Below are 13844 nucleotides of genomic sequence, written 5' to 3'. Positions count from 1 at the left end.
TAGGAGGATTAGGAGGAACTTGATGGAGGAACAAGGGGGAGAAGAAGGGCGGAAATGGTGGGGGAAAGGGAGAGAGGCAAACCATGAGAGACTCTTGAATGCTGACAAAAACTGAGGACTGATGGATGTGGGGGGGTGGGGGGGATGGGCATGGAGGAGGACACTTGTGGGGATGAGCACTGAGTGTTATGTGGAAACTAATTTGACAATAAACTATTTGTAAAAAAAAAAAATATATTAAAAAAAATAAAGGCTTTTCCAAATTTATTAGAGAGGTATAGTATTTCTGTAACAGATTTTTTTCACAGACAGGAAGACTCACGGTAGAGAATTTAGCATTTAATTCTTGGTTAACATCTCCTGCTCTGGGACCCTGGTTGTCTTTGTAGTACACGTGTAACTCTGAAGGGAAAAAAACTAAAATTTGCCTTCCTTTGCTTTCATGTATCCTAGAACTCACCCGAGAGCACTGGCGTTCGGACAACCAAAAACGAAGATGAGAAGGAGAAGGAGAAGGAGCTGCAGCTGGAATGTCTGCTGGGAGCCTTTGAGAGCCTGGGCAAAGCCTGGCCCCGGAACGTGGAGACCCAGCGTAAGCACCAGGCCCTGCGCGTGCAGAAGTGCCATAGCCAGAGGCTACTTATGCGAGCGAGGGTGTTGTGTGTGACAGGTGGTGCTGTGGTTGCTTGTGGAGCCTGATTCATAGTAGGGACCCGCCGTGAACTGTCCTCCCGCCTCAGCAAACAGTCTCATTGACTGCCGTGTGCTACAATGCGGTGACGCACACTGGGCGGCCTAAACCACAGAAACTGCTTTTTCCCAGTTCTGGAGGCTGGAAGGCTGAGATCAAGGTGTTGGCTGTGTGGGCTCTTCTGCAGCCTCACTCCTTGGCATGTAAATGGCCATCTGTGTCTGTGTCCTAACCTCTTTTTATAAGGACACCAGTCAAACTGGATTGAGGACCCGTCTAATGACCCCTTTGAAGACCCTTTCAATACAGTCCTATTCTAAGGTACTTGGAGTTAGAACTTGAACATAAGAATTTGGGAGATGCACTTCAGTCCATAGCAGTCATGATAACGGTTATGTAGTTTGCCCATAAAAAGAATTGTTACTCTTTATGATGCTCTTTTCTGGGAAATCAGTAGAATTTATTAGTGAGCTCTTTTCTTCAAACTTAATGGCCATATTACCAAATCTTCAATAAACAGGTGAAATCTGTATTTCACTGAGAAACTTGGAACTTTTTGAGAGATCTTTATATTTCCAAAGGTTTAGGTAAATAACCACCAACCCTTTGCTCTTGATCTTGGTTGCAGTTAGTTCAGAGGGCCTTCGGGATGACACTGCTCCTGAGTTTGCCTTACGCTACTTCCTGCAGAGAGCACCCTGCTGAACATGTTAATATTCTTGGATGATGTATAAAATATTGTTGATTATTCAGGCTTGGATATATCTAAAATCAGACTTAGAGTTGTCTTTGAGCCTTGCTGTTCTTTGTGTGAACTTTATACAGCATATTTGCTATGTATCGGAAGGATTTTCCCAAAGACAGAGATTTGTTAAGTGGTCTTATTTCTTGATATTATGTTACGGGCTGCAGTGAAAGTGCACTTCATCTGACACCATTTGGACTCCTAAGTTTTGCTTGATATGTAGAAAAAGTTAAAGTAGGGAATTCTATAAAAAAGATCACACACAAAGCAGTTTATTTTAGTATAAAGCATTGGAATGTACATTCATTTGCTAGTTATTGAGGAGAGGGCCAAGGTCTTTGAGAATTTCATTGTTCTACATTGACTTCTTATGTACGTCTTACTCATAATGCAGCATCTACAGTTTCTGGTTTCTGTTTGTTTATGGTGGAGAAAGAAATTCTAGTCTATTAGGAAACAAATCAAGAGCAGAATTCTAGCTTTTTATTCCAATGCATCTTTACATTTGTGAACCACACTAAATTCAACAGCATTTAAAAAGTAGCTACATTGTTGAGCTTTATCCTCCTTTTCGTCATTCAGTGTATTATTAATGATATAATTATAACAAGTGCAGTTGGTGTGACATGTTTGGGATAAAGCACTGCTGTGTCTTGATAAGCCTACAGTATGCACGAGCTCCTTGTGAGTGTCCAGAGAGGAGTTCCCTACCTCCAGAGTTCTGCTTTCTTTGGCTGTAACTCAGGGTATTTTACAGGAAGAAGGAGTGCGGTTAAGATTCTGTGTTAGCTCCTTGGAGAAGGATATTGCCTTAAAAATGAACATTTCTGAACAGTTAATAGGACCCTTGATGGGAGGATGTTTCTGGTCCGGGAAATTTGGGAGTTGGGCACAAAGTTATGCTGAAGTTCTTTTGAGATTTCCTGACTTTAATTTAAAGACATGTGTTTTATTTATTTATTTTTTTTCTCTTTCCTAACCCTCCCTATCCTTCTGTGCTCTGGTTTCTGTCTGTCTCTGTGTGTCCCTCACTCATTCTGTCTTCTTCCTGCGCTGTCTGTCCTTCGCTGTTCTGTTTGTCCCAGGTTGTTACCGTCAGGAGCTGTGCAAGTTGATGTGTGAGCGGCTAAAACTCAGCACGTGGAAGGTGCAGCTCGGAGTCTTACAGTCGATGAATGCCTTTTTTCAGGGGTAATTCTGCTTCACACACAGTTCAGTCATTTATTTTTCCTCCCCCGGCCCCTCAGCATTTTAGATCTAATCAGTGGAATTCTTTCAGATTTTAAAACCAAATAGCTGAAGTGACATCATAATGTGACACATGCAGATAGAAATTGTGCCAGAAAGGTTTGGGGATGTTTCTTAATAACTGGCATTTTTTATCTTGCTTTTATTTGTACAGATTAATGCTTTTGGAAGAAGAACATGCAGATCCTGAGGCTTTGGCTGAAATTCTCCTTGAAACTTGTAAAGCAATCACATATTGTTTAGGTGAGTGTGGTGAGCTGACATGGATAAGGAGTCCTAACCTTAGAGCTCAGGGAGCAGAGCTTCAGGCACTCCCTCCCTCCCTTGTGCGAGGAGCCGCATTCACGGAGCAGCTGCTGAACTACTTCATGTGCCCGATATGTGCCCAAACTGTGGCATGTTACTCTGGAACTAACCCCTAGGTTAGAAAAACCGTTCTGATAAGTACTTTTTTTTTTTTTTTTTTTTTTTACTTTTATTTGGGAAGAATTTCAAACTTACAGAAAAGTCGCCAGAAATAGTGCATGTAATACCTGTGTCTCCTTTACACAAAGTCACCTGTTAATATTTCGTCCCATTTACTTCATCATTTGTACTTCTCTGTACACGTGTTTTTTCTCGAACCATTGTTGGTATGTAGCTGACATCTGCCCTTTTACTCCTGAGTTTGCAGTGAGCGCTCTTTGATGTAACACAGTGCAGTCCCAGCTGTAGGGATGTAACACTCACGCAGCAGGGTTAGTCAGATTTTCACCATTCATAGTCAGGGTTTTCAGTTGACTCAACTATGTTCTTTTTTTTTTTTTTTTTAATGTTTTTATTTATTTTGAGAGACGGAGAGCATGCATGTGTGCAAGTGCCTAGGGATAGAAGGAGAGGGAGAGAGTGAATCCCGAGCAGGCTCCATGCTCTTAGCATGGGGATTGATCTCACAAAGTGGGTGATCATGACCTGATCCAAAACTAAGAGTCTGACACCTAACTGACTGAGCCGCCCAGGCGCCCTCAACAAATGTTCTGGTAGACTTTCTCCGCTCCCCATCAGTATGGAGTCCAGCCCAGGATCATTTACTGAACTTGGCTGTCATGTCTTTTTTAGTTTCCTTGAATCTGGAACACTTCCTCAGCCTTTCTGTATCTTACATAACATTGGTAATTTTGAAGAAAAGTCTTCCCCTTGCCCCTCCCCCCATTTCTAAAACTAGAATGTTTCTCACTTGGTGTTTCATGTTTATTGGTGAAGATGCAGTTATGAGTTCCCAGCTGGGACACTCTGTGAGTGATGTGCCCTCGCACATCCAGGGACACATGGTGTTCATCTGCTCAGATTGGCGATGTTAATTTTGATTACCTGGTCAAGGTACCACTCACTTTTCTTTTTCTTTTCTTTTTTTTTAAATTTATTTCTGAGAGAGAGAGAGAGAGACATTGTGAGCAGGGGAGGGTCAGAGAGAGAGGGAGACACAGAATCTGAAACAGGCTCCAGGGTCTGAGCTGGCTGTCCGCACAGAGTCCAACATGAGGCTCGAACCCATGAACCATGAGATCATGACCTGAGCCGAAGCCGGACGTTTAACCGACTGAGCCTCCCAGGCGGCCCAGCCACTCACTTTTCTTTATTGTGTAGTTACTGTTTTCCTCCCTTGTGTCTGGTAAGAAGCCCGTGGGAACACACTTTAAGACCATTCAAACAATCTGCTCCTCCTAACTATGTCTAACCAGCAGAGAGAAGGTTCTTTAAGACCACGCAGCTACCCCACCCCTCCTCAAAGTATGCTCTTTGGACTTAGCATGTGTCTCGGGCTTTTCCCTGAACCACTGTTACCAGGGCAGTTTTGCACCACCAGGACTTCCTTCCCATTTACCAGGTGGGCATCGGCCTCCTCTTGTAAACAAGGTGCCGCCTCTCCCTCTCTCTCTCTTCATCTCTTATCAGTACTGATTTGTGGATTTTCTCCCCTCCCCAATTGGTTTATGATTAGTTATTTTCCTTAATTAATATTTTGCTCAGATCGTTCCAGTGGAGGCTTCTTTAAGCTGACTCCTGGGTCTTATTGACAGGTCACTGGCATCCTTTTAGGCATCTCTGTGCTTTGTAGCATAAGGGATGTTATAAGCTCATCTCGTGCTTTCCTTGCCCCAGGCTTGGTTGTGTATTAATGTTTTCAGTGGACAGCATCACCCTGACCTGGAGGCTGTGTCTGAAACAGACGCTCGGGAAGTGTAGTTCAGCTACAGCTCTTGGAGGCAGCGTGCTATTGAATAAGGAACTGGCAGCTAGGGGGCGCCCGGGAGGCTCAGTCGGTTAAGCATCTGACTCTTGGTTTCCCCTCAGGTCATGATCTCATGGTTCTTGAGTTCAAGTCCCTAGTTGGGCTCTGCCCTGGTAGCATGGAGCCTGCTTAGGATTCTGTCTCTCTGTCTCCCTCTCTCTGCCCCTCTCCCACTTGCACATGTGCGTGCTTGCACTCTCTCTCTTTCTCTCTGTCTCTCAAAATAAACAAACATTAAAAAATGAAAAACAAAACAAAAGAACTGGCAGCCAAGACACTAGTCTTTGTAGGGTCTCATCCAAGTGTTTTTGATTGTCCTTGACCCTCTGGGTTACATAATGTTTTATGATAAAATGAGGAACTCCTGCAAACCTGAAGACTTTTCTTAGGTGTCATGTAAAGATAACTCTGTGTTTGAGATAGTGTCGTTTGATTTCTCACTTATAAAATGGGTCCTTTAAATATTGGCATTTGTTGTAATGATTGGTATATTTGGCTGACAGTTTTGCTTTTCTTTTTAAAGTAAGAAATATGGACATTAGCATATTTCAAGTATTTGATGATAATAAGCAAAAGGAAGCTTTTGCTTCTTTCCCTGAATTTATAATTTCTGAATATCTTTCTTCCAGTAACACTAACTTAATGTTGGAGGTTCTGTGTGTAAGGACTATAAAACAAATAACGTGAACTATCTGATTTTCTCCTTAGAAAATAAGACCTACTCATCTGTGAGAACAGAAGCTTTATCTGTGACAGAATTACTGCTTAAAAAACTTGAAGGTGAGTTCTTGATGTTTTTAATTGGAGGACCACAAATCCAGGATACTTTATGGCATATAGTTTAGGAATTTTTTTTCTCTTTTTGTTCTTAATAAGCATATTCTCTAAAATATAAATTAATACATGTACGTGTTAGTCAAATATACAAAGCTAACATCTTTAAAATTTATTAAGTGTTTAAGTTTGGTACTCTTTTATTTTATATATTTCTAATATATTATGAAGCCATAGTTATTGAAGTAATCAAGTATTGTTTCTACCATGACTCCTGATTTGATCTGGGTTAATTACGGTACCTGGTTGACAGTGGCGTAGTAGGCCCACTGTACACACACAAAGAAACGGGGATGCACTAAGAAGTGGAGTTGGGAAAACACTTTTAACAGTTGAGTCATCAAATGTGGCAGCAGTTTTCTTAATCCTGTTTTCCCCTCGTTTTCCTTTTTTTTTTTTTTTAACCTTTTATCAAGAAGCAGATTTCCTCTAATGGTCTGTTGTATTAGTGGTAAAAGAAAACTGCTAGCATTTTCTCCAGTGGTGTTTTTCAAAAGGAGGCCTCTCTTTTTCCTCTTCATCTTTCATTATTCTAACCCCACAGATGAACAGTTTTCTTGAGAGTCTTGTATATTTTCTGTTTGTACTTCTCCCTCTCTCTGCACTTGACAATTAAAGCACCTGTCCTAGGTTCCATGAAGCAGGCCTTTTAGACTCACAATCCGTTTTTCCTTGTTGAAATAAAAGAGCTAGGCACCTAGTCACATTACTGAATTTCCACTTAGCCAGATATGTATGAATATATTCTAGATGAGGAAAATGAGGCTAAACAGTGAAACAACTTGCTTGAAACCACATCACTAGAAAGTAGCAGAACCTGATAGACAGGATTGAGGATCTGGTATACTTGCTGAGTTTCTGAAATTTCCAGTATGTGTAGAGATCTCTAGTACCTTCAAGAAAGCCAGTTTGTTCAGACTGACTTTGCAACTTTGAAGTTTATTCAAGATTTTTTTTACCAAGTGTATTTTATACAGAGGCTTTTTGTGTGCTTTGTCTTGATTCTTCCTACTTCCCACTTTTCTTCAGCATCCCTAGATCCTCTTTGTCCCCCTAGTGCGGGGGCCAGAGGATGAAGTTTTCTGACGTAGTCTCATGTTATTGTCAATAATTAGGTTTTGAGACAACTATTGAACCTATTAAATATCAAACTGCCATCAAGGGATTTCTTTGCATTTATTTGGGGGATAGGCTCTATGGAGGAAAAGAAGAAAGAAGTTTTTAGGTTTTTTTGCTTGCTTGTTCTATAAAGATTCTTCTTTTTCCATTCAGAATCTAAACAGTGGGAAAGTTTGACATCTGAATGCAGAGTGCTGCTAATTGAGTCTTTAGCTACTATGGAGACGGACAGCAGACCTGACCTGCAGGAAAAAGCATCATTACTGAAGAAAACACTTGAAAACCTGGAATAAATTAGAAGGGGAAGAAAGAAACAAGTGCCATGTTCGTTGGGGGTTGAAATGGTGGTATTCTTTGAAAAAACCAAGTGGGGAAAAGTAAAGATTAATCTGTAGCATGCATCATTCCTTGGCTGAAATAAAAAAAAAAAATGCCTTAAATTTCGTTCCTTATTAGCTTTATTTTACTTGATTTTTAAAAGTGTCTGGGCTGAGTGACCTTAATGGGACCTTGGATGTTTGAGACGTGGTCAGAGGTGAAACTGATGGAAATAGTTACAAAAAGAATTAAGGCTGTAATTAAAGGAACAGGCAGAGTTACAGAGCAAGCTGGATAAAAATCTTGGAACTGCATCCAATTAAATAAGGTTATTTTAGGAAGGGACTCTGTAACTCACTTAGTTTAATCCCCTTGCTTTACACCTGAAGAAATAAGCCAGCAGATGATTTAGCTTCCAATCTGAAGCCTGTGCCAGGGCCGGGACCCAGGTGTTTGAAGACATGCCCAGTATACTTTTATCAGCTGCTGCCAATCAGTGCTCCCCCTGGCCTGCCTGAGATTCCCAAGATGAGGTGCATACTACAGACCTGGAACCAGAACTGAACCCACCCGTTAGATCTAAGTACTGTTGGATTCTTGAAATTCAGAGGCTGAACGTTGTCTTGTCATTTGTTTAGCTGACCGGTTTTTAGAAAATGATTGATTACCAGCTTTATGGGTTGAGAGAGAGACTTTGCTCTCCACGTGGTAATCCTGGTTCCGATTGCCCTTTTACAGGCACACGAAAGTAGATTAGGACAGGATTGCGTCTTCTGTCTGTACCTGTAGCTGTGTCAATTGCAAAAGCCAAAAACCAACAACAAAATCGTGACTGCTCTGGTTTACCCTACTTACAATCTCAAACCTGTAAAGACGACTTGACTCTAGGATAGGAAAGCAAGCATCTTAATTAGCCATTTGGGAATAACGTTATCACTGAATAAACAATTGCAGCGAGGGTTTCTTTTCTTCTTCTTGTTCTGCTCATACCACTGCCGAAGGGCGTAGGGGACGGGGAAGAGCCAAGTCTAACACAAGTGTTTGTGGTAAACTGAGAACTCTAGCTCACCTTGGACTCCAAGCACAAAATTGGTTTTACAGTCTATACTGACCCCTCCTTGACATTAACACCAGTGTAGAAACTCCATGGTCATTATTTTTGGTGGTCTCTATAGACCATTGTATTGACTATGAGCCATAATAAAAATAACTTCTTACATCTTAAACCAGAATTGTGTGTGTGTGTATGAGTCAGTATAAAATCTCTAATCGAAATAAATGTTATGTGAAATAATACACATACTCTTAACTATGTGTGATATACTTTGATCCCTCCTCCCCACCATTTTAAATATTTCTCAGACCCACTAAATTCATTTCCTGACTTACCAATGGGTTGCAATTCACAGTTTGAAAAACACTGCTGTAAGTAGTACTTACACTTGGCTGGATGTACTCTGTTTTGGGGTTACTTCCTATTTCAAAACGAGTTTACAAATGAAAATTTAGTTGTTTATTATTAAAACGTCCTCTTGGTTGATACTAAATATAATTGTGGGTTTTAGTTGTATTATGAATTAAGTGTGAGGAGCTTCTCATGGACTTCCACTTAAGAATGGCTTTTGTTTGGGGGAAAATCAACTTGGGATATTTTTCAGAAAGCATATGGCCTCCTAGAACTTGGTGTTTTCCAGATCAGTGTTTCCCCCTCTGCTATGTGCCCTCTGACTTTCATTTACAGGACCTAGGACTTGCCTCTGAGGCAAGAACGCAGTGCACGTCAGCTGTTTTCAGAAAGTAGGATTGTAAGGGCAAGAATTGTGCTCTCGGCCCATATGGAGCATTACACCTCATCAAGTTGTATGCTTTTTAAACTTTTTGTTATTTACTGTTGGGAATTTCCCATGGTGCTGAGAGAGTGGTGCTGACCCTTGAGCCTTTGTGCTCAGCACTGTTTAGTTCATTTATTGTTGCTTTCTAGAAGCACAGTTCGAATTTACACTCTTAATGCCTTCATCTCGAGCAGCAAGTCATTTGCACAGCTAGTAATGTGAAATCATGGTCTCCCGATGCAGCTTGTGTTGGGTGTGCTCTTCAAAGTGTTACTAGCCAAGATTTTGTAATTGTGGGATGTTGATAACAGTGAACAAATGTCAGAAGGACCCATGCGTGGTTATGCCTTTGGCCCTCAATTTCCAAAGTTATCTGGAACTGATTTTTATTATTTTTTTCCCTGGGAATATTCAGTGCTACTTGTCATACAAGCGTCTGATTTAGAGTTTAATTACTGAATTCTTTATTCCTGGAATTAGTGCGCTAGACAGAGCTTCACAAATCTATTGATACATGAAAAGGAGGGACCTGAAGTTTGGCCATTGGAAGTAAAAATAATGAAAGTCGTAGAAGATTGTATTTTTGGTGATAAAAGAGTGGCAGTTTCTTTAATTCATGTTTGTGTCTAATTTGCAACTGCCGGTGTGTCTGCCTGTGGCAGTGTACCTGCTAACAAAACTGACTGCCACCAAATGCCCATTGCTTCCCCTTCCGTCTTTACTTGTGTATGCACTAACAAGAAAAAAGATGTGACCTTGTTGATCTGTGCTCTGGTAGCAGTTGCCCTGTGTGAACACTTTGCCCTTTATGGGGCGTCTCCACTGGCTGCTGCCACAATATTTTCATGCTGCTTGTTAAGTTCAGGGAGTTCTTTTGACATCGGCACTCATTGTAATGTACAAATGTTGTTAAATGGATGTATATGTAACAGATTTTTGTATTTTATATGCAAAGTCTTCACAGAATCCTTTGCAATATGTGCTGAGCTAGTTAAGCATGTGATAGTCTTATTTGAAAGGAAAACCCTAGCCATGCCCAAGAAGATAATACGTGGTAAATAAAAGCTGCATGATCAGTTCTTTTGAAGTAGTGCGTTAATTTTTACTGGTTCTCTTGGAAAATAGTTCAACCTCCACAGAATTGGCCAGTTACATTTTAAAAACTGAAAAAGGCCCCATTGCCTGCCAGCCATATCCCGAGCTACCTCTACTAAGCAGACGTTGCCCTAACTGGAAGCTCCACGGCAAAGCAGAAACGAAGGCAGGAGACTTGAAGAAATGCAGTCAAATACTTGGAGAGAAGTAATCACTGAAATAATTTTTTGTTTGAGCAAAGTAATCTCAGATGGACACATAGAAACAATAGGCCAATCTTTTGACTAAGATTTTTAAATTTATTTTTTTAATGTTAGAGCACACGAGAGTTGGGGAGAGGCAGAGAGGGAGACACAGAATCTGAAGCAGGCTCCCGGCTCTGAGCTGTCAGCACAGAGCCTGATGCGGGGCTCAAACCCACAAACCGCGAGATCATGAACTGAGCTGAAGTTGGACGCTTAAGCGACTGAGCTACCCAGACCCTCTTTGACCAAGATGAACGTAAATGGCTGTGGACATAAAATGTCCAAAGTACAGGCACATTCTACACTAAGCTGCCAAATAAGATTTCGTGCTGTGGCAGATAGGCTTACGAGGTGAGTTATACCTTATTTTATCGGTAGTAGCAGCCAACAAGCCTGAGTCATTCCCCTCTGCTTTCTTTTCCCCTAAGTGCAAGTCCCAGATTGATTGGATTAGCAATTGGTTTCTAAAAAGAGGAATTTAAATCATAATGTTACGAAAAAAATGAAATAACGCTTATTACAGAGCTTTATTATTTAAAGAAATAACATTTCTTTTATATTAAGGACGATTGATAAAGCTGCCTTAAAAAGTTTAAAGGACTGGGGCTCCTGGGTGGCTCAGTCGGTTAAGCATCCCACTCTTGATTTTGGCACAGGTCATGATTTCATAGTTCATGGGTTTGAGCCCTGTGTTGGGCTCTGTGCTGACAGTGTGGAGTCTGCTTGGGATTCTCTCCCTCTCCTCTGACCTTCCCCTGCTTACACTCTAAGTCTGTCTAAACAAACAAACCTTTTTTTTCTTTTTTTAATTTTTTTTAAATGTTTTATTTATTTCTAGGAGAGAGACAGCGTGAGTAGGGGAGGGTCAGAGAGAGAGGGAGTCACAGACTCTGAAACAGGCTCCGGGCTCTGAGCTGGCAGTCAGCACAGAGCCCGATGTGGGGCTCGAACCCACGAACCGTGAGATCATGACCCAAGCGAAAGTCGGACGCTTAACCAACTAAGCCACCCAGGCGCCCCCAAACAAACATTTTTTAAAAAGCATAAAGGACAGGGAGAAAACAGGAAATGGTTGAAGGACATCTAGTTTTTGTTTGGATATTCCTGAAAGGAATATTTAAAAACCAATTTTGGGTATTAGCAGTTAGATATATTATTCTATTATACTACTTTTGACTTCAGAACTGTCTTCAAACAAAATCTTTTCTTTTTTAAATTTTTTTTTTAAATGCTTTTTAAAATTTATTTCTAGGAGAGAGAGACAGCGTGAGAAGGGGAGGGTCAGAGAGAGAGGGAGTCACAGACTGAAACAGGCTCCAGGCTCTGAGCTGGCAGTCAGCAAAGAGCCCGACGCGGGGCTTGAACCCACGAACCGCGAGATCATGACCTGAGCGAAAGTCGGACGCTTAACCGACTAAGCCACCCGGGCGCCCCAAATCTTTTCTAAATATCATTTGAAGCAAATATTTTTTGAGCAAGTATTTATTATTGCAGCACTATAGAGATTTCTACTGTTCCTAGCCCCCAAGATTCCCAGTGTGATAACTCATCATTCAAGCTGTTGTTTCCCTGGATGCATCATTTTTTTCTGGATTCTTCCATGATTTTCTTTTTGGATGTCAGCACTTTGACTATGATATGCCAAGGTGTACTCCATTTGAGATTTGCTTAGGTTTTTGAATTTGTAAGTTTTGTGCTTCACCAAATTTGGGATAGTTTGATTAATTTATTTACTTAAAAGTTTTTTTGTTTTGTTTTGTGTCATTTGCTCCCTCCTCTCTTCCTGGGACTCCAATTATAGTGATGTTAAGTCATTTGACCCTGCTGTACAGACCTCTGGGACACTAAAAAAAAATCTGCCTTGGGGCCCCTGTGTGGTTCAGTTGGTTGAGCTTGATTTTGGCTCAGGCTATGATCCCAGGGTCATGGGATCGAGCCCCACCTTGGGCTCTGCACTAAAAGTGGAGTCTGTCTAGGATTCTCTCTCTCCCTCTGCCCCTCTCCCCCACACCCCTGCTCATGCGTGCTCTCTCTTAGACAAAAAACCACAAAACTCCCAATCACTTCTGTCTTTAAGTCACTGACTTTTTGTTTATTATATCCATTCTGATATCAAAGACCATCCTGTGAAGTTTTATTCCAGATACTGTTTTCTCTTCTAAAGTTTAGTTTTTGATTTGGTTTTTTTTTTTTTTTTTTTTGGTATTCTTTTTCTAATATTTCCAACCTTTTCATTCATTTAGGACTTTTTTAAAGTTCACAAAGTATACCTATCATAACTGCTTTTAAGTTCTTATCTCACTGTGTCATATCTGGGTCACCTCGGGTTTAGTTTCTGTTGATTGTCTCCTTCCCACCCCTGCCCCCCCACCTTTTCTGGTTCTTCATATGTCCAGTGTTCTGGGATTATGTCCTGGACGTTGTAAATGTTGTAGAAATTCTGGACTCTATTAAATGTATTCCTCCAATGAGGTGATTTTCTTTTAGCAGGCACTTAGTGGGCTCAGATTCAAAACAGCAAGCTTTTTTACCTTTGGTGGCTGGCAGCCCAGATGTCATTTCAGTTATTACTTATTGCTCTGCTTCCTTCGCAGAGCTGTCAGCAATCTGTTGTGCAATGTGTCGGCTCTCAGAGGCCAGCCGGAAGTCAGGCAGAGCTTACACGTAGAATGTGGAACTTCCCCTGCTGCCTTGGTTTTGTTTTTTTTTTCCAGAATTTCCCCTTCACTTTCTGTCTTGGACTCTGCCTCCCTTAGGCCAGAAAGCAGTGGTTTTCCGTGAGAACATCAGCTCTTCTTTGCCTTGTTTTGGCTGTGTTTCACTTTAGACCAAAGCCCCAAATCTAGGGAAATCACCCTGTGTTGATCCCTTCCATGTGTTCGCTCTTTTCTAAAATCTGCCTTTGTTGACTCCAGAACTGGTTTTGTGGTTTGTCCAGAGTTTATAGTTGTTACATTATGTGAGAGGGTCAGTCTTCTGGGAAGTTTGTAAATGACATTACACTAAATATACTCCTACCATATGATCTGGCAAACTCCTTGGTATTTACCCACCTGATTAGAAAACTTTGATACACACAAAAATCTGCACGTGGAGGTGTGTATCAGCTTTATTCATAAAAAATTTCCAAGAAAGACTTGGAAGCAACGAAGATATCCTGCAGTAGGTGAATGGGTAAGTTTACTGGAATATCCAGATAATGGAATGCTTATTATCCAGCACTAAAAAGAAATGAGCTATCAAGCCATGAAGAGACTTGGAGGGAACTTAAATGCATATTACCAACTTACGGAGATCGGAAAAGGCTACATACTCTATGATTCTGACTACATGTCATTCTGGAAAAGGCAAAACTGCAAACAGTAAAAAGATCAGTGGTTACCAGGGAGGAGTGTGGAAGGAAGGATGAGTAAGACAGAGAACTTTTAGGGTGGTGAAACTATTC

The 13844-nt window shown here is 41.1% G+C and overlaps 1 protein-coding gene across 3 annotated transcripts in view; it reads left to right on the top strand.

Annotated features, from left to right (window-relative positions):
* Positions 1 to 7367, top strand: part of ECPAS (Ecm29 proteasome adaptor and scaffold) — a 111040-nt gene extending 103673 nt beyond the window's left edge. For 2 of the 3 annotated variants that reach the window (XM_039239790.1, XM_039239781.1), the window contains 5 exons: positions 454 to 592; positions 2522 to 2627; positions 2839 to 2927; positions 5665 to 5736; positions 7063 to 7367. In XM_039239790.1, coding sequence (XP_039095721.1) covers positions 454 to 592; positions 2522 to 2627; positions 2839 to 2927; positions 5665 to 5736; positions 7063 to 7202 — 546 coding nt within the window. In that variant the 3' untranslated portion in view covers positions 7203 to 7367. The remainder of the gene's footprint in view (positions 1 to 453; positions 593 to 2521; positions 2628 to 2838; positions 2928 to 5664; positions 5737 to 7062) is intronic. The other variant, XM_039239799.1, reaches the window with a different exon arrangement.
* The last annotated feature ends 6477 nt before the right edge of the window (positions 7368 to 13844 follow it).

This window comes from Hyaena hyaena, unplaced genomic scaffold (genome assembly GCF_003009895.1).
Source record: "Hyaena hyaena isolate Hyena2069 unplaced genomic scaffold, ASM300989v1 scaffold_6, whole genome shotgun sequence".
Classification (NCBI taxonomy): domain Eukaryota; kingdom Metazoa; phylum Chordata; class Mammalia; order Carnivora; family Hyaenidae; genus Hyaena; species Hyaena hyaena.
This window is presented reverse-complemented; position numbering and strand designations above follow the sequence as displayed.